Genomic DNA, 24,902 nt, shown 5'->3' on the forward strand with positions numbered 1-24,902 from the left:
CAAGGCCTGGCACAGGGTGTCAGGGCTGGGGAAGAGGGTGAAGATGGGAGCAGAAAAAAGGGGGACCCATTTTAGCCTGGCCCACCTCCAGCCCCACCAACTTACTCCCCAGGAGCAGTCCTCTCAAGCTCTTTCAAGGCATGATCCTCCTGAATGTCCCAGGATTCCAGCCTATGACACTCAGAGTCACTCAGTGAGAGAGGTATCCACTCCCTCTGAGTGGATATGGCCAAGGTTAAACCCAAAGCTAGGCCAGACCTGCCTGCTCCTGCTCTCTTGGGCTATAGCCTGTAGCAGGTGCTAGACAAAGAGCCTGTCACAGCAGAGGGGCCCCCATGCTGGCAGAAGCAGTGGTCCCTGTCCAACACTGCCCTGGCTGCTTGCATTGTCCTCATGGACCATTCCCAGAAGCAGCTGCTGCACTCAGAGGGATTCAGGCATAGCTTTTAATGTGCCATGGGAGCCCAGCCAGGGTTACAAGCTAGGCAGACCCCAGAGAGGCAACTCACAGCTAAGAGCAGATATCCCAGCCAGTTGTTCCCCTGCAGAGCCACTGTTGGAGAAGCAGGCCAGCAAAGGTTCAGATGAAGAGAGTAGAACAGGGAACTTATGCAGGGAGAAGGCAAAACCCTGGCCTCTGAAATTGCAGTCACTGCACAGGAGTTTTTGCCCATCCTGATCCACCTCTACCCTTGGCCCAGATACATGGCCTGCAGATTTCCTGTGTAGACACCACCAAGGACCTCCAGAGCTGAAGGGAGGGAAAAGAGATCAGGGATATTTTTCCCTAGCTCCCTCCCTGTGGGGTCACTGCAGCTTCCACCTGAGGTCACTGCCTCTCTCAAGGTGGTCCTCTACACTCTTCCCAGGTTCCAGTGACCCACCTTCCCTTCCAGGGGTCTGTTACTACCCTTGGGTTACCCTACACTCAGTTCCCACCTTTGTAAGAAAGATGAATTTATAAACTCTTCAAACTGCCCTTAACTTGAGTATGTCTTTAGTTTTCCTTCCGGGATGCAGACTAATAGGACCATTTGCCCTGGATTCCCTGGGATGCCTCAGGTGGCAATAATCAGCCCCACAAGCAGGTCTGGCTCCTGATTTGGAAGCACCAGCACACTGATGTGTTCCCCACAGCCGTCTTGTATCTCGGGTCCCAGCCAAGTGCAAGGCCACTCTTCACTGGCCATTGGTCTGTTTCAGCCCACTGGCTGGTCTTCCAGGGTTCCAAGTCCAAGTGGCTCAGGCCAGAGCCTCATTCCCCCAGAGCACTCCTCCTTTATGACTTCACCCACTGAAGTCACCTGGGAGACGATGCTCAACATTCCACCCCAGAGTCTTGGCCTCTAGGAGGCAGGAACAGCAGGCCCAGCCAGCCCAGAGGACTCTCTGTCCACAGTGTAAATAAGGACGCCACTGGCCCATGTCCCGCAGGGATGTAGAGGGCAGCCTCAGAGGCACTGGGCGCTCCCGGCACCATGGATGACGCTGCCATCCTCAAGCGACGAGGCTACATCCTGGGGATAAATTTGGGAGAGGGCTCGTATGCAAAAGTCAAGTCTGCTTACTCTGAGCGCCTGAAGTTCAACGTGGCGGTCAAGATCATCGACCGCAAGAAAGTCCCCACGGACTTCTTGGAGAAATTCCTTCCCCGGGAAATTGAGATTCAGGCCACGCTAAACCACCGCTCCATTATCAGGACCTACGAGATCTTTGAGACCTCTGATGGCCGCATCTACATCATCATGGAGCTCGGGGTCCAGGGCGACCTCCTCGGGTTCATCAGAACCCGGGGAGCCCTGCACGAGGATGATGCTCGCAAGAAGTTCCACCAGCTCTCCTCAGCCATCAAGTACTGCCATGATTTGGACATTGTCCACCGAGATCTCAAGTGTGAGAACCTCCTCCTCGACAAGGACTTCAACATCAAGCTCTCTGACTTTGGCTTCTCCAAGCGCTGCCCGAGGGATGACAGTGGCCGACTGATGCTAAGCAAGACTTTCTGCGGGTCAGCAGCTTATGCAGCACCCGAGGTGCTGCAGGGCATCCCCTACCAGCCTAAGGTGTGTGACATCTGGAGTCTGGGTGTGATCCTCTACATCATGGTCTGTGGCTCCATGCCCTACGATGACTCCAACATCAAGAAGATGCTGCGCATCCAGAAGGAGCACCGCATCAACTTCCCCCGCTCCAAGAACCTGACGGGCGAGTGCAAAGACCTCATCTACCACCTGCTACAGCCGGACATCAACCGGCGGCTGCACATCGAGGAGATCCTCAGCCACTGCTGGGTGCAGCCCAAGGCACAGGGCCTGTCCTCTGGAGTCATCAACGAGGAGGGGGAGAGCTCCCGGGGTGCTGAGCCCTCGTGGACCCCTGATACTCCTGATACCCCAGCCACCAAGCTGGAGCTCCAGGAGGAAGCACGGTCCGAGACACGGCCTGAGATACAGTCCGAGTCAAAACCTGATGAGACGATGCAAATGCGGGTGTCAAGGCAGTCAGATCCCACGGGCCTTAATGGCGAGCTGCAAAGCAGGGAAACAGAGGAGGGGGTTCCCTCACGGCCTCCAGAGGCACACACCTAGCGAGCCTCTCTCGGCCCAGGGGACTGGCAGGGAATGATGCAGAGCTCATGGCTTTGAGCCTGAGCTCCAAAGAAGCCAAGGGACAAGCCAAAGAAGGAAAACTGTCCTGGATGAGCCACTATTTTCATCAGTTCCTTCTCCTTTCCTTTGAACTTGGTAACCCACATGGCTAAAAAAGCAATAAATATTAGTGCAGACTCCAAAGTGGATGTCTTTGCCCCAGCTGACTGCAGTCATCCAAGGAAAGGATCCTGCACTCCCCCCACCCCACCCCCGCCAGCTCCCCACTCTCAGATCACACTGCACTTCACCTCCAGTTTGGGAAAATAAATCCCAGTGTGCCCAACCCCAACTGTGACCTCAGGCTCTGGACCAGAGCAAAGAGCTGAGCTAGGAAGATGCTACTTCAAGAGGGAGGCCATGAGCATGGTGCTGAGGAAGGGGAGGGGGCACAGAGAGGACAGGATAGCGAAGGGCAAGGTGGCTGCCTGCAGCAGAGGAGCGGGAGGCAGAGGGCTCCGTCTGCAGTTGGGGCTGAGGGTCCGGGCCCTCAGCACCCCAGTGCCACTGCCTCCTCAAGGCTGCCGGTGGGGAAGTGCCCTGCAGGGAGCAGGTGAACCAGCTTCTCAACCCCTCTTGAGCTCCCCACCCTGCTAGGCAACTCGTTTCTTCTGCTCTGTCTACTAGCCATGGCCAACCAGCACCCAGTTCTGGACCTGCCCTGAGTCATCTGCCCCTGGTCATTCTCCCTGCCCAGAGGAAGTGGTGGGGGGTGGGGCACTGGATGGCCCAGTGCCACCCAGCCTGCCTGTCCCACAGTCACTGTATGGCCTTGACTACCTCTCTTTCCCTTCTAGTCCCCAGCCTGCCCCCAGGGTTGATGATCCATGCCAGAGTGGAGAAGCAGACATTGGTGAGGAGAGAGGACAAGTGTGCTCACAATGCAGTCCTGTCCCCTATGGCCATAGGTGTCCCGTAGAGAGAGGAGGCCAGCGTTTAGCACCACTGGCTACTCTGTCCTGTGAGGCCCACCCATTTCATTCTCAGGCTCTTCTCACTTCAGCCACGGCAGCCCCTTTCCCTGACTGTTCCGCACTCACTCTGGACAACCTCGTGTGGATCTGCAGGTTTGACACATCAAGAGGACAAGAGCCTTCAGACTTACCCCTCCCCTGCCCATGTCATTGTCCTGGAAAGACCCTAACCCCAAGCCCCGGGAGAAGTGAGGTCCTGTGAGTGCCCTGGCCCTGCTCTCTCTGTACCCCTCCCCACATCCGCTCCATCTCTCCTCTTGGCCCCCCCACCCCCCAGCCACCTTCACACATTCTGTCTTCCTATCTCCATGCTCCTGTGTATGGGAACACACAGCTCAGCTACCTCTACCTGCCCTGTCACTTCTCCAGTGGCTACAGCCGCCTCCTGCACACAGTCTGGATCCCACTGCCCTCAGGAAGGATCTCAGTGCTTGGCCTTGGCATCCCAGGTCTGGCTCCTCTTGGCCTCCCAGCACCCCCACCCCCCATACTCACACCCCCAACACACACATGCCATCATCATGCTTGTGGATGCATCCCTGCAGACTTTGCCCATGTCTCCAGGATCAGCCGAGGGGCTGTGGCCTCCACAAAGCTTTCTGGACTTGGCAGCTCCACTATAAACTCTTCTGGGGCAGGCCTGTGAGTGCCAAGGTACAGGCACAGAACAGGCCCTGGGTAATACCAGAGGAACCACCCAATTTTTCCCAGAGGCTCTAGGAACCCAGAGTCATACAGCTCATCTGGTGGTGGAGTAAAATTCCAGAGCACATGGGGCTGGCTGGAGTGGGGACATCCTGAGGAGTGGCTCATGGACCTCCTCTGCTTGGTCATCTGTGGCCACATGGAGGCAGTGGAGGATATGCAGCAAGAGGTCCTGGGAGCAACTGACTACAGCCCAGCCACAAGGCAAGCCTGGGCAGGAGGGGCCCCAGGAAGGAGCATCTACTGTATGCTTTACAGGTGGGGAGACAGCTCAGAGAAGGTGGGCAACTACCTGAAATCACACAGCACAGAGTGGCAGCCCAAGTGACTGAAGCCCACCCCTTCCCAGGGGGCCACACCTGTGAGCCGCTCAACTCACTGGGGTCAGCCCTGGCTCAGACCCCATCAGTGACCCTCCCCAAGGCTTTACGATCAAGACCTTCACCATGGCCTCCATGGTCTGCAGCGCTCCCTCCTGCCTCTGCACACCCCCACCACCCTGTGTCCCTTCAAACTATCACATCCTCTAGCAGGTCCTTGTCCTCCTCCATGTGACCAGCTCCTCAGACCTCAGCCCTCCCAGCCTCCCCAAATCCAGCCCCAGTTTCTTCCTCACAGCCCCATGTTCCCGTGTCATGGCACAGCCACCACCGGGCACTCGCGCTGTTCATGTGACACTGAAGCTCCCTGTCCTCTGGACTTCAGGAAAGCATGGGCCTGCTTCATCAGTGAACTCCAGCATCCGGAACCAACCCTCAAGTGCCAATGGGGTGAGTGGAGAAACAGAGGAAACCGAAACTCAGAGGGAAGTGGCCTACTGAGAGTCTGCAGGTCTCACATGCGCAGGGCTGCAGGCTGGGAGTACCCCTGGAGGCCCCAGGTCCGATCTAGCACTTCCCATTCCCTTCCCATGCCTGCCTCCATGTGCATGTGCTGGGTGATGCCATCTGCTCGCCGTCACGGCAGCTCAGCTTGTGCCTCCTCCACCACGTCCCCAAGAACCGCAGAGGTCACGCTGTCCCAGGCAAGGGCAGAGTGTGAGGGAGCAGGATCCACAAAACAAGGAAAAGTGGGTGGGTTGGTAGAGTCAGCCAAAAAGGCAGATATGCAGGGGGTACCCCCAGATAACACATTTGGGAGTGCAGGAGAAAGGCAGGGGAGATTGTCACGCTCCTGGGTCCTGGCCTGCAAATCCTCACAGCCAACCCCTTCTGGGACGCAAAGGAATGACCAAAGACGTCCCAGGAGGAAGCAGGCATCAAGCTAAAGCTACTGTAACAGGAGCTCCCAAGAGCTGGGAGCAGGCCTCAGGGGAGCCGTGGCAGCTGGAAGGCAGTCACTCCTAGCTGGCATCTGGACTCTGGCTACCCTGCCCCTGAGATCTTCCACAAGAACCTCCAGATGCAGGGAGCTCCCCACGTGCCCCAGGTATGTCCACACGGCTGTGCTCCAGCTAAGGTGGCACATCTGCCTGGCACGTCCTACCCCTCATCAACTTGGCAGGGCCCTGTAGATCAGCTGCACACTGGGTCCTTCATCACATCCCCTCCAACCACCCACATAGAGGCAGGCCTCCTCTCCCACCCCCCTGAACATGAGCACGTGGCACACCCACCCTGGCAGCGAGCTATGTGTGGGCACGGGATGCCTGTGATGGAGAACAGATAAGCAGCAGGGCTTCCAAACTACCCAAGGAGACACACATAGGATGCCCCAGTTCCCAAAGCAAAAACAAAAGGGTTTTCATGTTGCTTTCAGGTGCAAAAAACAGCTCTAGAGATGCAAACGGTGCTACATCAGGGTTGCACCAGCCCACATCATGCCCACTCCTCACAAATTCAGGATCCCCTCCTCATCCAGGTGCCTACTCTTATCAGGACCCCCAGCAGCAAAGCTCCACCCAAGGCTCTGCCCATGCACTGACCAGTGCACCAGACTCTTTGTCTCTCTCTGGCACCCAGTCCCCACAGGGCCACCCTGGTGCATCCTCCTCTTGTCTGGTCAAAGGCACTGGCTTCCACTTACCCTGAAGCCCATTCTCTATGCACTCTGCCAAGGACCATCTTGAAATGTGACTTGGGTCATGGCTCTTCCGGCCCCAGGCCCTGCAATGACTGCCCACCACTCAGGGCAAAGCAGCCACTTCCCTTCTCCTCCACCTCACTCCAGACTGTGGGACTCAGCCATTCTCAGAACAAGCCCTCACCTCTCCCAGGCTCTTCCCTGCCTGGATGCCTCATCACCTCCTCTACCTGACCAAGGCCCAGCCCATCCTCCATGCACGCCCCAGCCCTCGGAACATGCGTTTGTCAGTCTGGGGCCCAGAGCTCTGCCTGCCTTCCTGCCCACACAGGCCCTGCCCGCCACAATAGCACTCTTCTCCCCAGCCTTCTACCCAAAACAGGAGCTGCTCTCATTCATAAGGCTAGGAACAGCAGCCAGCCTGGCCAGACCAGGGCCATCCCTCCCAGGTGCCACCGATTCCAAGGATACCAGCCCTAGAGAAGGTTTTTTTCATACCCCAAAAAGCTGCAGGAAATCAGCCCTAGTGAGACATGGACCAATGCAGTGTCGGTCCCCACAGCCAGGAGAAGGAAATGGGCATGGGGTTGGCACTCTGGCTTGGCCTGGGCAGCCCTCCCTTGGGCCTGACTCATGACAAGGAAGCCACAGCGAAGAGGAGGAGCAGGGAGGGTTACCACAGTCCTGGGTACTGACTTCCTTCCTGCTGGGCCAGCCTGGCTTCCAAGGGTTCCAGGGGCCCCGTTTTCACCCAACTCAGTCCCCACTCCCGGCAGCCTGGCTTTATGACTTCACATGCTGAAGTCACGCAGAGACAATGCTGAGCGTTACACCCCTCCAAGTCCAGGCTCAGCCCAGCCAGACAGCTCCTCACAGTGTAAATGAGGACAATGCCCGCTGGCCCACGTGGGGAGGGGATGTAGAGCGCAGCGGCGCCAGCCACACCTGGCACCATGGACGATGCCGCGGTCCTAAGGAAGAAAGGTTACATCGTGGGCATCAATCTTGGTAAGGGCTCATATGCAAAAGTCAAATCTGCCTACTCTGAGCGCCTCAAGTTCAACGTGGCGGTCAAGATCATCGACCGCAAGAAGACACCCACCGACTTTGTGGAGAGATTCCTTCCTCGGGAGATGGACATCCTGGCAACTGTCAACCACCGCTCCATCATCAAGACGTATGAGATCTTTGAGACCTCTGATGGCCGCATCTACATCGTCATGGAGCTCGGGGTCCAGGGCGACCTCCTTGAGTTCATCAAGTGTCGGGGAGCGCTGCACGAGGACGTGGCTCGTAAGATGTTCCGCCAGCTCTCCTCGGCTGTCAAGTACTGCCACGATCTGGACGTTGTCCACAGAGATCTCAAGTGCGAGAACCTCCTCCTTGACAAGGACTTCAACATCAAGCTCTCTGACTTTGGCTTCTCCAAGCACTGCCCGCGGGACGGCAGTGGCCGCATCATCCTCAGCAAGACCTTCTGTGGGTCGACGGCTTATGCAGCGCCTGAGGTGCTGCAGGGCATCCCCTACCAGCCCAAGGTGTATGACATCTGGAGCCTGGGCGTGATCCTCTACATCATGGTCTGTGGCTCCATGCCCTACAATGACTCTGACATCAAGAAGATGCTGCGCATCCAGAAGGAGCACCGCGTGGACTTCCCCCGCTCCAAGAACCTGACGGGTGAGTGCAAGGACCTCATCTACCGAATCCTGCAGCCGGACGTCAACCGGCGACTGCACATTGACGAGATTCTCAGCCACTCATGGCTACAGCCCCCCAAGCCCAAAGCCATGTCTTCTGCCTCTTTCAAGAGGGAGGGTGAGGGCAAGTACCAGACCCAGTGCAAACTGGACACCCGGCCAGCCTCTCGCCCCGAGCACCAGCCCGAACACCTGCCTGACCACAAGCTGGGGGCCAAAACCCAGCACCGGCTGCTGGTGGTGCCTGAGAATGAGGACAGGGTGGACGACAGGCTGGCTGAGACCTCCAAGGCAAAAGATCATCATGTCACCGGAGCCGAGGTGGGGAAAGCAAGCACCTAGCGGTGCTAAGGGCCCGGGGGGCGTGGTGCATGGTGTGCACCCACATAAACTAAATAGGCAGGTAGGAGCTAAGAAGGCACAGGTGCAAGGAACAAATAAAATCTGTCAATTAAACCACTATTTTGATTATGTTCTATTAGCTTTCTTCCACTTAGTAGCAAAAACATTAATTACTGACCACCAAATAAACCACAAAGTGTATACATGCATCAAGAGTGGCCCCTGAGGAGTCTTTTTCTCTAGGACTCAGGCAACCACCCTCCCTGTGGCGTGGGGGTCTCCAGCACAGGGGTGCACAGGCAGACTTACAGCGAGGCCCTGTGGGCAAGAAGACCTCAGCTGCAATCCACTCCCAGGTCCTCACTGTCTCCCTCTGACCTGCCCCGGGGCCCAGCGCCTCCCAGGCTGGCCAGCTGCTTGTGTCTCTCCTGCTCAGGCACAGCATGGTCCACCTGACCCTGACCCCATCCTGCTCCTTCAGACAGCCCCTTTCTCCATGTACTCTGCTCCCTCCATGGCTGTGATTGAGACCAGTGACCTCAGCCCTTCGAGTGCCCTTTCATCTGCTGGAATAGCCCCAGCCCAGACCTCTCACTCACACCCTCTCCACCCCATCCCGTCCACCCCACACACCAGCCAGTGCTCAAGGGGGCCAGCGCTTGACCTTAGGTGGCCTTGCCTGGACAGCATCTCCCTCTGTATCTCACTCACATTCCACTCAGACTTCTGCCTCTATGCTTTTCTGTCCTATGCCCACCCTTCCCTGTGGGGGAAAAGCACCAAAGGCCACACTTTTCTGGCCCCCCCCCCCCCGGGGGGGGGGGGGGCGGCCGGGGGGGGGGGGGCCCACCCCCCTGGTGAGTTGCAGGGCTTGGCTGGGGTTCAGCCCCCTGGGAGCTGACAGGAATTGAGGAGCACAGGCTAGTGGGTGCCCAGGCAAGCAACAAGCCCACGCCAGCCTTCAGGGAACATGGCACTCATGGAGGCGGCCAGGACCCATGCGGGACAACCCAAGACAACGGCCAGTGCAGGGCTGGGCACACTCAAGAAGAGAAAGACTGTGGTCTGAGTAGATTCCAGGCTGTCTTTCTTGGGCAGTGCAAACCCCTAGAAGGGCACAACCTGACCCTACCTGAGGCCCGAAGAGACCCATCTGGGAGCCAGCTTGGGTCCCCCCTCTCCCTGTGAAGCAGCCCTAGGAGGCCTGGGCACCAAAGCCCTCTGGGTCATGGGCAAGTGTGGCCTGTAGTGCACATGGTGCTATGGGGTCTGCATGGGACCTGGCCCCACTGCTTCTGACACGGTGACCCAGGTTACTGTTACCCACGGCTCCTGCTAGTGACTCAGCAGGGTATGGAAGGCAGCGCCTAGAGCACTGGGAGATGGAAGGGCAGGAAGACAGAGACAGCCCTGCCCCATCTGAGCTGGAGACCAGGTACTTGGAGGGGACGCTGAGGCCACTGGGAAGGTGCCTCACGTGAGGGGCCGTCTGACACGTAGGACCTGTGCAGCCCTGTCACCAGCAAACCACAAGGGCTGGGCCTGGCTGGGGAGGCTGGAGACCTGGACCCAGAGCCCCAGTAGAACATGAGGGACATGGAAACTTTCAAGGATTCCCTACTTCCCTCAGAGGGAAAGAACTTGGGGGGCAGGGCCCAATGTGCTGTGAGCTCAGCCCAGAGGGCAGGTTCCAAGCCTCGGGGGTACCACAGAAAGAAATGTAGGTAGTGGCAAGAAAGGCCAGACACCCTGGTCTTCCAAGGGTCACCTCACCCAGAAGCTTCCTTCCAGGAAGGCCTGCAGTCCTGAGACCGTGCTGTAGGCACGAGGGCCGCCTAAGGGCCGTGCAGAGCAGGCCGGACACAGAAGCCTGCCAGATGGTGCTAGGTGCTCTTTAATGACAGCTAAATAAAAACAGACAGGCGGTTGATAGAAAAGAGTACGAACAAGACCGTGGGATGCACCCCAAAGGCTGTGAGGGCCAAGTTTTGTACCAGTCTGGCTGAGGCACGGCATCTCTTCTGTGGCTCCTGGGACAGTCACCATTTCTGGCCCGGGCCTGGGTCCCCAGAAGGCCGGAGTCCTCTGCTGAGTGGGCAGCTGCCCTGCAGGCTCCACAAAGCTTCCACAGGCCCGACCCGGGCCTGGCCCTAGAAGAAGTCTGAGGCTTTGCGCCGGGCAGGGAGTTGTAGCAGATTGTCCGTGATGGAGGCTGGATCTTGGTTGAGGGGGGTGCGTGCTGTAGAGCCAGGAGCCGGCGTGCTCGTGGGGGTCTGGGGCCCACCAGCTGGGGTCTTGAGGTGGGTTGAGCGTGCTGGAGATGGGGTGTAGCTGGCCCGCAGGGCCCGGTCTGTGTACTTGCTGGCCGTCCTGCTCACGAGGCGCTGCAGGGCTGGAGACATGGCTGGGCTCAGGCCTTTGGGGGTGAGGCTGGGATGGAAGAAGTGGGTGAATGAGGCACCATTAGGCCCATGTGGGCACCACCGCAGCAGGGCCTCCCATGGCCCCACAGGAAGATACATGGGAGATGCATGGTCATTACAGGCTGAGGATACCAGGTGGCCTGGCACACAGCAGTGTAGTCAAACTTAAGGTTCAGCGGTAGTGCTGCCCTTGGCTGTGGGGCTGGGATGGACCTCAACTCTCTCCAAGGAGAATGATACACCTGTTTCCAAAGCGCTGACAGGAGCTCATAGCAGGACAAGGGGCCCAAAGGTGTCTCTAAGGGTTGTGCCAAGGAGGCTGAAGAAGGAAAAGACGGAGAGGGACCCTGCATCCTGGTTCAAACAGGCCATGCCCTGGACCAGAGGAGCTGCTATAGGACCCACTACAGAACGCCTGGGCCTGCCCTGCACACTGTGCATCCATATGCAGGGGGTGGGGCCATGTGGGAGCAGGGAGAGACCCCCACCCACACAGGTCAGCCACGCCTCACCTGGCCAGGTTCTCCGTCACTCTCCTCAAGGCTTCCTGCTTCTTGGCCCGGTTCTTGGCTGCAGCCTCGTTGGCCATCTTCAGCCCCAGCCGTTCCCTGCGGCCTGGCTCCAAGATCTACATGACAGCAAGTCTGTGGGTAGCCTGCCACCGAGTCAGGCAGTCCCTTGCTGGTGGGGCACCTGCCTCTTTTCGTGGCCCCCATGATCCTCACAACCCACTGCCACCTTCCTAAAAGCCCCCCAAAAAGCTTGCCTGAACTGCCCACCTGCCTGTCCTCACGGACCCCTAAAAGCCAGCACTGCCAACTTATGAACCTCTGACAGTCTTTTAGGAAAGAAAGGGGTCTTTCTGAATCGGCTTCTCTGTGACTACCAGAGTAAACAGCTTTCTGTTTAACATCTATTGACCTTCTGTATTTCTTTGCAGAACTTCCCAAGACACATCCTTGGCCTCTTTTTTTCTATTAAAGTGCTTGTTCATTATTTAGTGTTTTACCCACATCAGTTACATTAAGCTATGCCATACAAATTCCCTCTCAGTTATTTGCTTTCAGTTTCTCTTACATTTTTTTTTTTTTTTTTTGCTGTATTTAAGTTTATCACTTTGTACAGTATAAACTAAACCTCACTTCCCTTAAGATCTAACCCTTCCTACCTTAAAATCAGATTAAATACTATTATTTTCTTCTAAGTGTCTTACATTGACTTATATACTTAATATTTCTGCTTCCAGGAACTCGTTCCATCTTATGTATCAAGAACTTCATTTCCACATACTCTACGACTCAGCACAATTTGAGCTGTTATCTCTCGTGTACCCTGAATTCTGATTTGGACGAAGGTTTGTTCAGAATCTCTTCCCTACTGCCCCATAGGCTCTAGGACCAGGGGCAGACTTCTGACACACCTATACCTGTGGCATGCCTTAACACCTGCCGGCACACGCTCCTCCCTGTCATTCCTCTCTTCAGTTTTCCTTGGTTATCCTTGTGTGCCAGGCAAGTTTAAGAACCAAGGGGCCAAAATCCTCTGCGCACGTTCTGTCTAGACATGCATTGCTTCTCAGGGGGAGAATGAGCGGAGCTATGCTAGGGAGGCCTCCCGGTGGGGCCCGCACGCTCCAGCAGTTTTCCTTACGTAAGTCTGCAGCACTCGCCTGTGGTTTCTTTACAAGAGCTTAATTATTGCTAGTCGTTCTAAATTTCTGCTGCTATAGTGAATGAGACCTCTTTTTCTGTTGCACTTCAAACTGACCACTGCAAGCGTTTAGAGGGGCCAGTTCAAGACCATGTGTGACCCAGCTCCCCATGCAACAGACCTACATTAATCCCAAATTCTGTGTCTGACTCTTTGGGGTTTCAAGGCATATGATGTAACCCTTTGCCCTCTGCAACATCACTGACCTCCACCTGCTGTGATCTCCTAGCACTCCACGTTGGGAGTGTTGGCCCAGCACCCCAAGAACAGGACAGCATGCTCCCAGCTTCCAGCGACTTCTCTTCCTTCACATTCTAAACTATGTCACTCGGGTTCCCCAACAAACTGTGCAGACCAGAGCACGCTGCCCTCCCAAAGCCTCTCTGGGGCCCCACACCATCCTAGGCCATCCCAGCTATACAAACCATCTGGCACTTAGCTTCCCTTCCCTACCTGCTCCAGGCCTCATAACTCCCCCACTCTGACAAATTCTAAATAACAAGTGCCTCCTGATTCATGCTCTCCTGTAACCAGAGTCCTCTCTCTGTAAACACGCAACCCCCCTCTCTGTAAACACAAACCACATCCCACAGAACACTGGGGTTCTGGGGCCCTCCCCGGTCCACAGGCCTGCAGACTCAAAGGGCCATGGCTTTGGTGCCCTGACCTCACACCCGAATCCCTCCGTCCAACCACACCTGTCCTCAGTGCTCTGGCCCTATTCTGAAGTGCAGTACCTGTGCAGGTATGCAGCCTGGAGCATGGTTTGGCCCTTCAGTAGGCTCTAGTCTGACCAGTGGGAGCTAGCTCATCCTCTGTGTGTTGAGCTACAAGTTCTCAGAGGACCACATGCCCTCTCAGGGTCGCACCTGAGCTCCCCTCACCATGACTCACCTTGAAGGCTGGCCCTGGCGTCCTGTCCACATAGGGGGTCTCAGATCCTTCCACTCTCAAGGGAGTGTTTTCAACCTCCCCCCAGGTCATCAGCGGTGACTCGTTCACACCTGTGGATGGAGAGAGCCCACAGTTACCTCAGGCCAGGGGATCTGGGTGGGGGTCCTGCCAGGCCCTCTCTCCTACAACAGCCAGCTCCCACCATGAGCATCCCAGCTAACATACACCAAGGTTGGCAGTTGGCCCACTCTCCTTCCCTGGGACTCTGGGACCTGGTACCTCTGCCCTCTGAGATGACAATGCCAAGGCTACTTTGAGCCCAAGGCAAGCCCAGGCCCCTACAGCTGTGGAGCTTAGCCTGGGAAGAGGGCTCCCCAGAGAAGCCAGGCTGGGTCAGCCAGGCCCCCATCCTAGCACATGGCCAGGGGAGCCGCCTAGAAGTTGCTATGGCATGCCACCCCAAGGTGGAGAGACACTTGGGGGCTTTCAGAGCACCCAAACCTCCCAGGACCCTGCACAAACCTGTAGTGCCTCCATATACCCTGGCCTATGTCACAGCAACCAGCAGCCCAAAATACAGAGGACGATGCTCGGGAGAGCAGGAGGACACCACCTGCACCATGAGATTGTCCCCAAGTCTCATAAATCTCCTGTGTGAGGTCACGCAGGGCTGGAGCCCAGAGCTTCTTCCCTATGCCCCTACACTTAGCCTCCCCCTGCCCAGCCTCCCCATGCCCTTAAGCATGCTTGCCGCAGCCAGTCTGTCCAGTAGAGCCCCGACACCCCTGGTCCCCAGCAAAACCAGTCTGTCCTGCTAAGCTCAGGGCAAGTCACGAAGACTGCCCGGCTGAATGGGCTGGGACTCACACATCTCAAATCAGGTCTCCCTAAGAATCCAGCCCGCCCATAGCCCCATTCAGCCCTGTCATTGCACAGGTGGGACACTGGGTCTCTGAGTCATATGAGGCACAGGGCAGACATGGGGAAATGTCAAGGGTGCCAAGAGCCAACTGAGCAGCCCACCTCCCCACAGGCAGTCCTATCAGGGGGCCAGCTTGACAGAGGGTCCACTACTCACCAGGGGCAGGAGAGGGGGTTGCAACAAATCCAAATCCGCCCACTCGGGGGGAATCCTGGGGGATCAGTTCTTTGCCATCAGGGCCCACCTTGCCCTGTTTGTGCTGGAACAAACAAGACAGACCAGTGTTAAGGGGGAGCCAAGCCTGCTCCCGCCAGCTAGCTGAAGGGCAAATGCACAGGAACAGCTGGAGAGAGAAGAACCCTGGCCGCTGCAAAGATTTTGAGGACCTGTCAGAGCAGGTATCAGAAGAGAAGCTTCCCCTCCTTCTGGTCTCAGGCCAGACTCCACAAAAGCTGCTTTCGGGGACTACCGACTTAGGCCCCCCCAGGAAACTACACTGACCACTGGCACACATGTGCTCTGACCTCTTTCCCACAGGTACCTATAGAAGCTTACAAAACAGTCTCCTCACTTCCTGCCTCTCCCTCTCCTGGAGTCACCACTGCACCATGACACCCAGGCCCAGAAACCCCTGTTGTCTGCCCCACCAAGCCTCACTGCGCCCCAGCCTGCGCACCCCACCTACCCCTGCCCTGCCTGGTACAGAGGTGTGGGTCTGGCCAGACTGGACTGGCTCCCAGCAGCGTCTCTTCTCTCATGTCCTTGTCCTCCAGGGACAAGGGGCAGAACTGACCACCAAACATCTCTGGCCCCAGTAGAAGCCCATACAGTCAAGAAAAGGCTCAGGACCCTGCCGCACAGGAGCTCCAAATACTCCCACGCTGCTAGTCTCTGCCAAACCCAAGAACGGTACTAATTTAATGAAGGCAGCCAAGATCAGAGAGGTTGTGCCCACATCCAGCCCCTGCCACTCACCTGGGCATTGAGGGCGGCGGCCTGCTGCAGCTGGGACCTGCTCAGGGCCTGGCTGAAGGGGTCCCTGAGGAAGCGAGTATTCTTATGCACCACCTGCCTTGGCTTCTTAAACAGCTGTTCTTCATCAGGGACACCTGGCAGGTGGAGACAAGATGGCAGCGGTGTCAGAGGGGGTGGGGAGTCCCCATTACTGCCCTGCACTCAAGGCTTGAGGTAGAGACTAAGTCATTCCCCAGTAAACAGAAGCACGGGGCCTAGTAAAGCAGGGGACGGCCTCACTGTCTCACTGACAACACACAGGCTCCTCTGCCCCGAGACAGACCAGGGCACCTCCGAGGCCCAGTATGCTAGGGAGCAAAGACCCACACACACACCCTAAGGGCAGATCCAAACACACTGTCCCATGCCATGCCACCTGCCAGCCCTGCCTGCTCACCCTCTGGGTAGTACATCAGGGAGTTTTTGGCCTTGTACTTCCAGGTCTCCACACCGGCCTGGCTGCTCTCAATGGCTTGGTGCTCTGCCGACGGAAGTGCAAGATTATCTTTCTGCCTCTGCATCACAGGGGAAAAGTGAGGGTCAGAGAGGTGCCCAGGCACTGTGCCCCTGGCCCCAGGACTCCCTCCATCCTGACAGAGGATGCCTGTGCCCCTGTACCCAAAGACACCTTCTCAAACTCCTCCTCGGCCTGGTAGAGCCATGTGTGGCGTGCCCGGCTCTTCTCCTTGGCCACCTCCATGATCTCCTGGAAGGAGGCATTGTCCTCACTTGTATACCGGCTCAGGAAGACATCCAGGCTGGGCAGGGGCTCCTTCTCCTCCTCCTCTCCAGCCTCTCCTGCTCAGGAGCATAGGTGGGATGACACAGAATCACAAACAGCATCAACACTGCTTTGCAGTCACAAGATCTCAGGAACCAGGCTACCTCATAAGCAGAGATGGAACCCTCACCCTGGTTGCGGGTCTGTTGATGAGAGCCCACACCATCAGACAATTCCCCTCCTAGGGGCAGAATCAACCCCCCTCTCCCCCTGCCAACTGCCCAGGGAGCACTCAGGGGCTCTCCTCAACTGCTGGATGTCAGGTGAAATGTTATGTCTGACTCAGACCAGAAGAGTGACATCCAGGGGCTACAGAAAAGGCAGGTGATCACAGTCAGGTCCTGCCTTGCCAAAATTGTGCTGATCCTGTAGGATCCACCTTCAGAGCCCCAAGCTCTCCCTCCATCCCTGGGTTTTCTTACCCTGCCTGCTCCTCCCTTCCTGGTATCTGTGCCACAGGTGGATGGTTTGTCACCTAAGCCCCCTAACCTGCTAGCAGGCTTTGATGGCAGGGACCCCGTATGATCCAGTACTCTAGATGGGGCCTCACAGGCACTGGGCCGCGACTCCAGCTGCCCCTCCCACCGCTGTAGAAAGGGGCACCCCTACTGAGGTCCCATCGCACTGCGCACAGTGGTACACACTTCAGCAGGCCCATTAGGTGGAGAGCTTTGTCTCCCATTCTGCTGAGTCCTGACCACACACAGACTCCTAGACTGAACAAAGTACACTGGCTAAAAGCTCAAGACCCAGAGGCAGAAAGAGAACTCAAACCCCATTCCACCACCAACAAGCCCTGAGACCTCCTTTCCTGAGTCTCGGCCTCCTCACCTGTGAATGTGAATGATGATGGTACCTACCACTTAGGTCACCGAAATGATTCTTAGATATACTAACAACGTGTATTTAAAGAAAAGGAATCTGCAAATTGCCTGTGATGCATCTGCCACGTTGCAGTAGAGAATCAAACTCCAAGGACACAACATGACAAACCACGGTAACGGCACAAAGAAGTAGACTTAAAAAAATTTTTTTTTTAACATTTTATTTATTTTTTTGAGAGAGAGAAAGACAGAACACGAGCAGGGGAGGGGCAGAGAGAGAGGGAGACACAGAATCCGAAGCAGGTTCCAGGCTCCAAACTGTCAGCACAGAGCCCGATGTGGGGCTTGAACTCACAAACTGAGAGATCATGACCTGAGCCCAAGTTGGATACATAACTGACTGAGCCACCCAGGGCCCCACAAAGAGCTGGATTTTGAAGCAGAAAATATTTTGTCCGTGTAGACACACAACGCACTGCACACTAGAACCTGGTAGAGAACAGCATCTTATCTGTCTGAGCACTGATGTTCTACTAAGAACAAAATAATCAACTGATCATGAGAAAGTCCTGTAGCACGTAGTATAGTCATGTCCAACAGGACGCAAAATGCTCTTTCCTAGAAAAAAATCCCTCATAAAGTTGGAACATGTCACGATCCCCAATACATGCACTGAGGAAGACAACTCTTTCATTTGTTCTATTCCCACAACACACCGTGTACTGTTCTGGATGCAAAGTATACACACAGAGGTGAGACAAAGAAGCTCTTGTGGAGAGAAGAAGCAATACGTAGAGAAATGCCTTTTTAGGTGCCATGTCCTGCAGTGAGAAAACAAAGCCAAGCAGGAAGGCAGCATGCATGAAAGGTGATGTAACTTCACGTTGTGGGGGGGGGGGGGGACAGTGGTCAGGAAAGGTTTCCCTGAATGGGTAACATCTGAGCAGAGACCTGAGGGGAGAGAAGGTGTGAGATGTGCAGCTATCCAGGGGAAGAGACTAACTCTGAAGACACAAGTGCAGAGGCCCTGAGGCACTGTAAGGAGACAGTAGAAAAGGGGCCCTCCAAGGCCCATGAAGCCCACTGGGCTGGCACACAGTGAGCAGGCTGGTGAGAGAGGTAGCAAGATTTCCATTCCACAGAGGAGGACCAGAGGCTCAGAGAACTGCCCTGTGTTTGGGAGCTGGACCCAGATCTTGTCTCCTAGACCAGTGCTCTTTGGCGCCGTGGGTTGCTATGTAAGCAAACAGAGCCCTCAGGGACAAGATGTGATCTGCCTCTGAACCAGCCCCTCAGGGCCACATAGGATAAGACTCTAGACAAACCCAACCGCTCACTCACCATCGCCATCTTCCAGGCCTCGGCCCCGGCCCCGGGGCTTGTTGCCCACCATTCCGGTGCCTGTGTGCACATCAGGGGTTTCAAATGTGGCTGGAGTCACATCTAGAAGGAAGGGGGTAGGGATTAGAGCCAGTCCAAGGCATCGGCTCAGGAGGAGTTCCCCTCTCAGCCACCCACTGTTGCTCTTACAGGGCGGTGGGGGCTCTCGGGACATCTTGCCCAGGGCAGAGCCAAACTTGATGGCAATCTGACGCATCCGCTCCAGGTCTCCATTCTCCTCAGCCTCCAGGTACTCTTTCTGGGCCTGCAGCTTTTCTACATCAGGAAAGAAGTCCCTCTGGATGACTGTCTGGAGGCCCTGTCAGAAGTCAGAATAAAAGTCATAGTTCACACCTGTCTCTCCGTCTACCAATGTACATGCTAAGGTCCTTGCTGATGCCCTCTGTCCAACCCAATGATCTTCTGAGGTTACCTGCACTTTCCAATGACGATGAGCAACCCTTGCGATCTAATGCAACACCTAACATTACTAAACGTTCACCTGATTTCTATGAAACCCTTCTCTCTCCCCTCACTGGTCACTCTCATTCTCCTTTACTGGCTCCACCTCCACACTAGCTGGACCAAGGTGGGTGTTGCCACCTTCATTCCACCTGTAACCTCCTATTTCCAATCTGAACCCTTTACCTGGATGACTTCAGCCTGTCACCCCCACCAGTAGCAGTGGTTGAGATTCCCAAATCTGTACCTCCAGCCAGACCTTGCTCCTGGCTGCACGTCTGTGCACCTAGCTGTCCACTAATGCCACCTGCCTGTCTGTCCCAGAGGCTTCCCAAAAACAAACAGCTCTGTTAGAAAGTCTTCTTTGCTACCATCCTTCCACATTTAATAAAACCAAATTTAATAAACCGCCCTCACTCTCCTCTAACAACACTACTAGTGCCTCCCCCATCAAGACACCTCACTCTGAACTGTTCTTATTTGGCTCTCCAACTGCCCACACCCCAAAAGCACGGACTCAAGTTGCTCCACCTCCGCGAGGGGACGAGACTGCCACGACCCGAGAGGAGGGGCCCGAGAAGAGCGCGAGGCGGGGAAGGGACCTAGAATTCGCTAGCGTCTTCATCGAGGTCTTACCTCGATGTACTCTTCTTCGTCCAGGACCCGTTGCTTGCTCGTCGCAAGCGACTCCCCTGCCGCGCGCTTCCTCCGGGGCCCGGACGCGGCAGGGAGCAGCAGGGCCCGGGTTGATGCGCCGGGCGTCTCCATCGCTATCCCAGGGCCGCTCGGGCGGCACAGGGACGTAACAGGGTCCGGAGACGGCGGGGGCGGAACTGCGCCAGCTGCGCAGGCGTTTGCAACAACCCACCAATGGAAGAGCTGCGCATTTTGAAGACCAGCCCGCGCTCCGTGGTGACGCCATTATAATCCTTGGGCCTTATGGGAGTTGTAGTCTTTGCCCCTCCCCGCTCTGGTCCTCCGAATCTGGACTATGGGCACCAGAGGGCGCTATGGTGTGGTAGGCTAAGGGGCGTGTCACTCACTCTGATCCTGAAAAATTCCAGCACTGCTAAATTGAAAGGCCTTGAAATTCCGGTTTCTCGAAAATAATCATTGGGTATGCTTCTATATCATTAACAAAAACACATTTTGGCTATATACTCGTTTCAAAGGTTTTATTCAAACTTTATACCAGAAAAGACCACTAAGACAATTTCTTCTTGATAGTTATCTAACAACAACAAAAAAAAAAAAAAAAAAAGAAAAGAAGAAAAGAAAAATGCAATGGTCCAATAAAGAAATGTCTGGTTAAAAATTATTCCGTTCCGGGGCGCCTGGGTGGCTCATTTGGTTAAGCGTCTGACTTCGACTCAGGTCATGATCTCACAGTTTGTGAGTTCGAGCTCCACATCGGGCTCTGTGCTGACAGCTCAGAGCCTGGAGCCTGCTATAGATTCTGTGTCTCCCTTTCTCTGTGTCCCTCCCCCACTCACAGTCTGTCTCTGTCTCCCTGAAAAATAAATAAACATTAAAAAAAATTTTTTTTAATTATTCGGTTCCTGGGGCGCCTGGGTGGCTCAGTCCGTTAAGCGTCCAACTTCAGATCAGGTCATGATCTCAGGGTTCGTGAGTTTGAGCCCTGCATCAGGCTCTCTACTGTCAGCAGGAGCCTGCTTCCGATCCTCTGTACCCACCCTCTCTCTCTGCACCTCCCCCGCTTGTGATCTCTCTCTCTCTCTCTCTTAAAAATAAGTAAACATCTGGGGCGCCTGGGTGGCTCAGTCGGTTGGGTGTCCGACTTTGGCTCAAGTCATGATCTCTCAGTCCGTGAGTTCGAGCCCCTCGTCGGGCTCTGTCCTGACAACTCAGAGCCTGGAGCCTGTTTCAGATTCTGTGTCTCCCTCTCTCTCTGACCTTCCCCCATTCATGCTCTGTCTCTCTCTGTCTCAAAAATAAATAAACGTTAAAAAAATGTTTTTAAAAGTTTAAAATAAATAAATAAATATTAAAAAAAATATTCAATTCCTGAACACGAGTGGGCTTCCCAGAAGCGGACTAACTTTCATTGAAATGGACCAGAAAATTGCCCGCTTTTTTCAAAAATGATCATTTCTTCTCCAAAAGAGGTTGTGAACTACATCAAACAAGTAAGTTCTTCCCCGGAATGATTTAGTACAATAGGCAGCCATTCCTTCACCCACTGGGAAACCCCATGGTGATGATTCCTGCCCTGTGGAACTGACAGTCAAATGGCGAAGACAGACACTAGTTGCATCATCCCACAAACAAGCATAAAATTGCAACGGGGCAGGGCTGGAGTGTGTGGCCCAGATGGCTCAGTTGGTTTAGTGTCTGACTCTTGATCTTGGCTCAGGTCAGTATCTCATAGTTTGTGAGTTCTAGCCCCAGGTCGGGCTCTGTGCTGACAGCACAGAGTCTGCTTGGGATTCTCTCTCTCCCTCTCTCTGCCCCTTCCTCAATCTCTCTCTTTCTCAAAATAAATAAACTTAAAAATCTTTAAAACACTGCAGCAGACAGGTGTTAAAAAAAAAAAAGAAAGAAAGAAAGAAAGAAAGTTTGTTGTTGGGGAATCTTACCTAGGGGGCAGTGAGGGGAAGTCTCCCCAGGGCCAGAAATGGTTGCAGATCCAAAGGATGAACAGACACTGACCAGGAAGAGGGAAAAAGCAGGTGCAAAGGTCTTGCAGCAAAAGAGAGCTTTTGATACACACAGACTGCAAGGAGCAGTGAGGTATGAAATGATGCCAGATGGGCAGGGGCCGGCTGCATGGGGCTTCATGGGTCACAGTGAGTTTTATCTTTAAGAACAACGGAAAGGGGCGCCTGGGTGGCGCAGTCGGTTAAGCGTCCGACTTCAGCCAGGTCACGATCTCGCGGTCCGTGAGTTCGAGCCCCGCGTCAGGCTCTGGGCTGATGGCTCAGAGCCTGGAGCCTGTTTCCGATTCTGTGCCTCCCTCTCTCTCTGCCCCTCCCCCGTTCATGCTCTGTCTCTCTCTGTCCCAAAAATAAATAAACGTTGAAAAAAAAATTAAAAAAAAAAAGAACAACGGAAAGCCCTTGGAGTGCTGTAGGCAGGGGAGAGGCAGGTTCAAACTTGCACCCTGGCTTTTATGGAGAATGAATTACAGAGGAAACAGAGTGGCTGCAGGTGGACAAGACTGGAGGCACCTACAATGGTCATGGTAAGGGATGACAGCACTTTCATCAGGTTGGTACTGTTGAAGCTGGGGAAAAAATAGCTTCTGGGATTGTTTTTGGAAGAAAAATGGATTTGCTGCTGGCCTGGGATGGTGGGTGAGGGAGAAGAGGGGTGTGGGTAATTGCGAGTCCTCTGGTTCATGCACCTGGTTTGCACAGGGGAAGAATTTGCCATGGACAAGGTGATTTTGAGGCACAGTGGGCTTCCACATGGAGAGGTCAAGGGGATAGATGGACAGAAGTATCTAGTTAAGGGAAGAGGCCTGGGCTGGAGATGTAAATGTGGAAGACAGAAGGGAATTGGAGTCTAAAAGAGGCAGTGATAAAGCAAGGAGAGAATGGAGAAGAGAGGGCCATGCCTGGGTCCAGCCTGCAGGACACCTATGTTAACGGGCAGCTTGTAGGGGTGAACCTGCCAAGGAACAGCTAGAGAGAAAGGAGAGAAATCAGAAGGACAGTATAGCCACTGGCCCCTTGAAATGGAGCTCTGATCATGGCTGCCCTCTACAATGACAAAGAGCCAATGGGGGGCTGGGGTCCCAGAGATGAGGGTGTTCCAAACTGCAGGGAAGCTCTGCAGGAGGGCTGGGCAGTATCCAAGGATAAGGCCGGGGCTCGGGGGAAAAGAGCTTTGTGACAGCCAGAAGTGTGCATCCTGAGAGGTGGAGGTGAGTGCTGTTGTCCTGGAGGCATCCGGCAGTGTTAGAGCAGCACTGGCTGGGGACGTCATGCCTGCTCAGCTTCTGCACCTTTAATGAATGGACTGTGTCTCCTTTCAGATACCCCATCCCCCAATTTCTTCCAGGACCTGTGAGGAGGCAGAACATGGTCCCCAAGCCAGATGATGGTGTTAGGTGCCTTGAACCCACCGTACAGGCCTACTGGGGAGAGTGAAAGCCTCATTTTCACACTGTCCTTCACCCTAGGGCTGGGATGTTGGAGAGGAAAACAGATTTTCCAAGGCAGTGGCAGGGGGTGTGGTGCATCCTCCCCAGTCAAACCTCCTCTTGCCCCAACAGGATGGCAGACACATAGCGTGTAAATCCCCCAGAAGGAGGAGGCCAAGGATCTCTACCCATTCAGTACCTAAAGGCCAGTGCAGACCCCCAGGGTGCCAGGCCATGATCTGTGGGGTAGTCTGCTGTGCTGGGGAGCACAGAAACTGAGGACTCACTGGGCTGTGCTCCCCAAGACCAGCTGGCCCCCACCCCCTGGATGTGGGAGTGAAGTCATGGTGGACTTCGAACTTTGGACTGCTTTTGTGCCGTTTGTAGTTGCTTGTTTATTTCCCAGTATCCAGGCAAGGCTCACAGAATTAAGGGGCAGGGTAGGGGGCTTCTGGAGATGACCTCATCCAATGTCCTTATCCTATAGCTCTGGACAGGAAGGCCCAGTGCAGGACATGCGAGCTGACAACCCCAGAATGCACAGAACACCCCCTTCACCCCCTTGGCCATGTCAAGAGACCTATGTCCATGCTGAGAAGAGGCGGGACATCAGCATACCCCAGGAGGGAGAGGAGGATTCTGGGCCCTCCTGACAAGGGGATGGTTCCTGTCCTGGAGTTGGTGGGGAGTTGAGGAAGCTTATCTGCTCTGTGCCCTGCTCCCAGCAACCAACAACCCCCCACCCCCACCCCGCTGCAGCTCCCGGGGAATCTCCCCGACCCTAGTCGCTGGAAAGGAGAGCACCTGGAGATGCTCAGCGTTCCCTCCTTTCCTGGGGCAGGTGGCACAGGGGGTGGGCACGGGAGCTTCTCTGCTGTCTGGCAGAGAAGCTCCTGCCTTGAGCACTAGCTGCAGGATGCAGGAAGCCTGCAGGCGGGAAGAGGTGTCCTCTGTCAGCACCATTTCGGGTCGATCTGTCCCCTCCCTGAGCCGGCCCCAAAGGACCCGGCCAAGCCCGGGAGTAGCTCCCAGAGCCATCAGCAGCTCTCCTTTGCGGGCTTCTTGGTTCCGGGGAGGAGCCTCGAGGTCGCTGACGCGCGCTTCTGATGTCGCCACTTGGCCCGGCGGTTCTTGAACCAGACCTGATGAGCAGGAGGGACCGCTCAGATCCAGTCCTGGGACCCGCGTCCCTCCGGACCCTCATAAGTGGACCAGGCAGGGAGCTTCCCGACAGGGATACGGGCAGGAGAGGGCTGGAGAGACGGCACGGGGGCAGCGGCACCCACCGTCTCTTAACCGCTGCGGCTCGGGCTGCGGGACGAGGACCACTTTCCCACCCGGACCAGCCCTCTCTCGGCGGGGGGCGGGGGGGGGGGGCGCGGGCCCCCTTTCCCCCCGGGCCCCCCCCCCCCCGGGGGGCCCTCCCCCCCCCCCCCCCCCCCCCAAGGTGCTCCGGACGCCCATTCTGCAGCTTGGTGCTCTTTCCGAGCTTCCCAAATTCGGGCACGTGAACGCGCGTCTCATTTATCAGGGGAATTAAAAAGTTTAAGCCAAAGTTAAAGAAAACTAGCCTTATCTCCCCTCCAGTTCTAGTGACACTTTCCGACACTAGCCTGCCCCGCCCGCCCTCGCCCCGGAACCGGCCCTGCGGCCCACTGCGGTTCCCGGGCCTCCCGCGCCTCCCGCCTTCGCGCCAGGGCCATCTTTTCAAAAGAAGGAGGAAGGAAGCCAGCCCGCTCGGACCCTCTCGCCGTCTGGCGGGCGGGCACCCACCTCCACGCGTTCCTCGCGCAGGCGGATGCGGCCGGCCAGGCGCTCGCGCGTGCCCACGTCGGGGTACTGATTCTGCATGAAGAGCGCCTCCAGCGCCTGCAGCTGCTCCTCGCTGAAAATGGTGCGGTGGCGCCGCGTGCGCCGCTGCGGGCCGGGACCGCCCGTGCCGGGCAGCGCCCCCGGGCCTCCCGTGGGCGCAGCCAAGGGCAAGGGCGCCGCGGGG

The 24,902-nt window shown here is 55.9% G+C and overlaps 4 protein-coding genes across 5 annotated transcripts in view; 2 read left to right on the forward strand and 2 right to left on the reverse strand.

Moving 5' to 3' along the window:
- The first annotated feature begins 966 nt into the window (after positions 1 to 966).
- TSSK1B (testis specific serine kinase 1B) lies at positions 967 to 2,795 on the forward strand. The gene has a single exon (XM_040465119.1). The coding sequence runs from the start codon at positions 1,479 to 1,481 to the stop codon at positions 2,586 to 2,588; it is 1,110 nt and encodes a 369-aa protein (XP_040321053.1). The 5' UTR covers positions 967 to 1,478; the 3' UTR covers positions 2,589 to 2,795.
- Positions 2,796 to 7,178: 4,383 nt separating this feature from the next.
- On the forward strand, positions 7,179 to 8,511 carry TSSK2 (testis specific serine kinase 2). The gene has a single exon (XM_040465101.1). The coding sequence runs from the start codon at positions 7,303 to 7,305 to the stop codon at positions 8,389 to 8,391; it is 1,089 nt and encodes a 362-aa protein (XP_040321035.1). The 5' UTR covers positions 7,179 to 7,302; the 3' UTR covers positions 8,392 to 8,511.
- Positions 8,512 to 10,140: 1,629 nt separating this feature from the next.
- ESS2 (ess-2 spliceosome associated protein) lies at positions 10,141 to 19,608 on the reverse strand. 2 transcript variants are annotated; one of them, XM_040465050.1, is made up of 10 exons: positions 19,438 to 19,605; positions 18,490 to 18,658; positions 18,301 to 18,402; positions 15,983 to 16,152; positions 15,752 to 15,869; positions 15,316 to 15,449; positions 14,497 to 14,599; positions 13,419 to 13,528; positions 11,327 to 11,442; positions 10,426 to 10,821 (listed from the first exon to the last, which is right to left on the reverse strand). In XM_040465050.1, exons 1-10 carry the CDS (start codon positions 19,567 to 19,569, stop codon positions 10,542 to 10,544), a joined length of 1,434 nt encoding a protein of 477 aa, XP_040320984.1. In that variant the 5' UTR covers positions 19,570 to 19,605; the 3' UTR covers positions 10,426 to 10,541. The 2 variants fall into 2 exon arrangements, with proteins under 2 accessions (XP_040320983.1, XP_040320984.1); XM_040465049.1 differs by lacking the exon at positions 13,419 to 13,528 and having other exon boundaries at positions 10,141 to 10,821; positions 19,438 to 19,608.
- Positions 19,609 to 23,281: 3,673 nt separating this feature from the next.
- The window catches only part of GSC2 (goosecoid homeobox 2), a 2,358-nt gene continuing 737 nt past the window's right edge, over positions 23,282 to 24,902 (reverse strand). Inside the window, exons 2-3 of the mRNA XM_040465106.1 lie at positions 24,680 to 24,902; positions 23,282 to 24,048 (exon numbers count right to left, since the gene is read on the reverse strand). Of these exons, the coding sequence (XP_040321040.1) occupies positions 23,944 to 24,048; positions 24,680 to 24,902 (328 nt within the window). The 3' untranslated portion in view covers positions 23,282 to 23,943. The remainder of the gene's footprint in view (positions 24,049 to 24,679) is intronic.

This window comes from Herpailurus yagouaroundi, unplaced genomic scaffold (assembly GCF_014898765.1).
Source record: "Herpailurus yagouaroundi ecotype Mexico unplaced genomic scaffold, PumYag 545, whole genome shotgun sequence".
Lineage (NCBI taxonomy): Eukaryota > Metazoa > Chordata > Mammalia > Carnivora > Felidae > Herpailurus > Herpailurus yagouaroundi.

Coding starts and splice junctions, on each gene's coding strand:
- ESS2 (XM_040465049.1), bottom strand. CDS start 19,569: ATGGAGACGCCCGGCGCATCAACCCGGGCCCTGCTGCTCCCTGCCGCG. Junction 16,153..18,300: donor AGGCCTGGAAGATGGCGATG/GTGAGTGAGCGG, acceptor GCTCCTGAGCAG/GAGAGGCTGGAGAGGAGGAG. Junction 15,870..15,982: donor CCGAGGAGGAGTTTGAGAAG/GTGTCTTTGGGT, acceptor CCTGTGATGCAG/AGGCAGAAAGATAATCTTGC.
- TSSK2 (XM_040465101.1), top strand. CDS start 7,303: ATGGACGATGCCGCGGTCCTAAGGAAGAAAGGTTACATCGTGGGCATC.
- TSSK1B (XM_040465119.1), top strand. CDS start 1,479: ATGGATGACGCTGCCATCCTCAAGCGACGAGGCTACATCCTGGGGATA.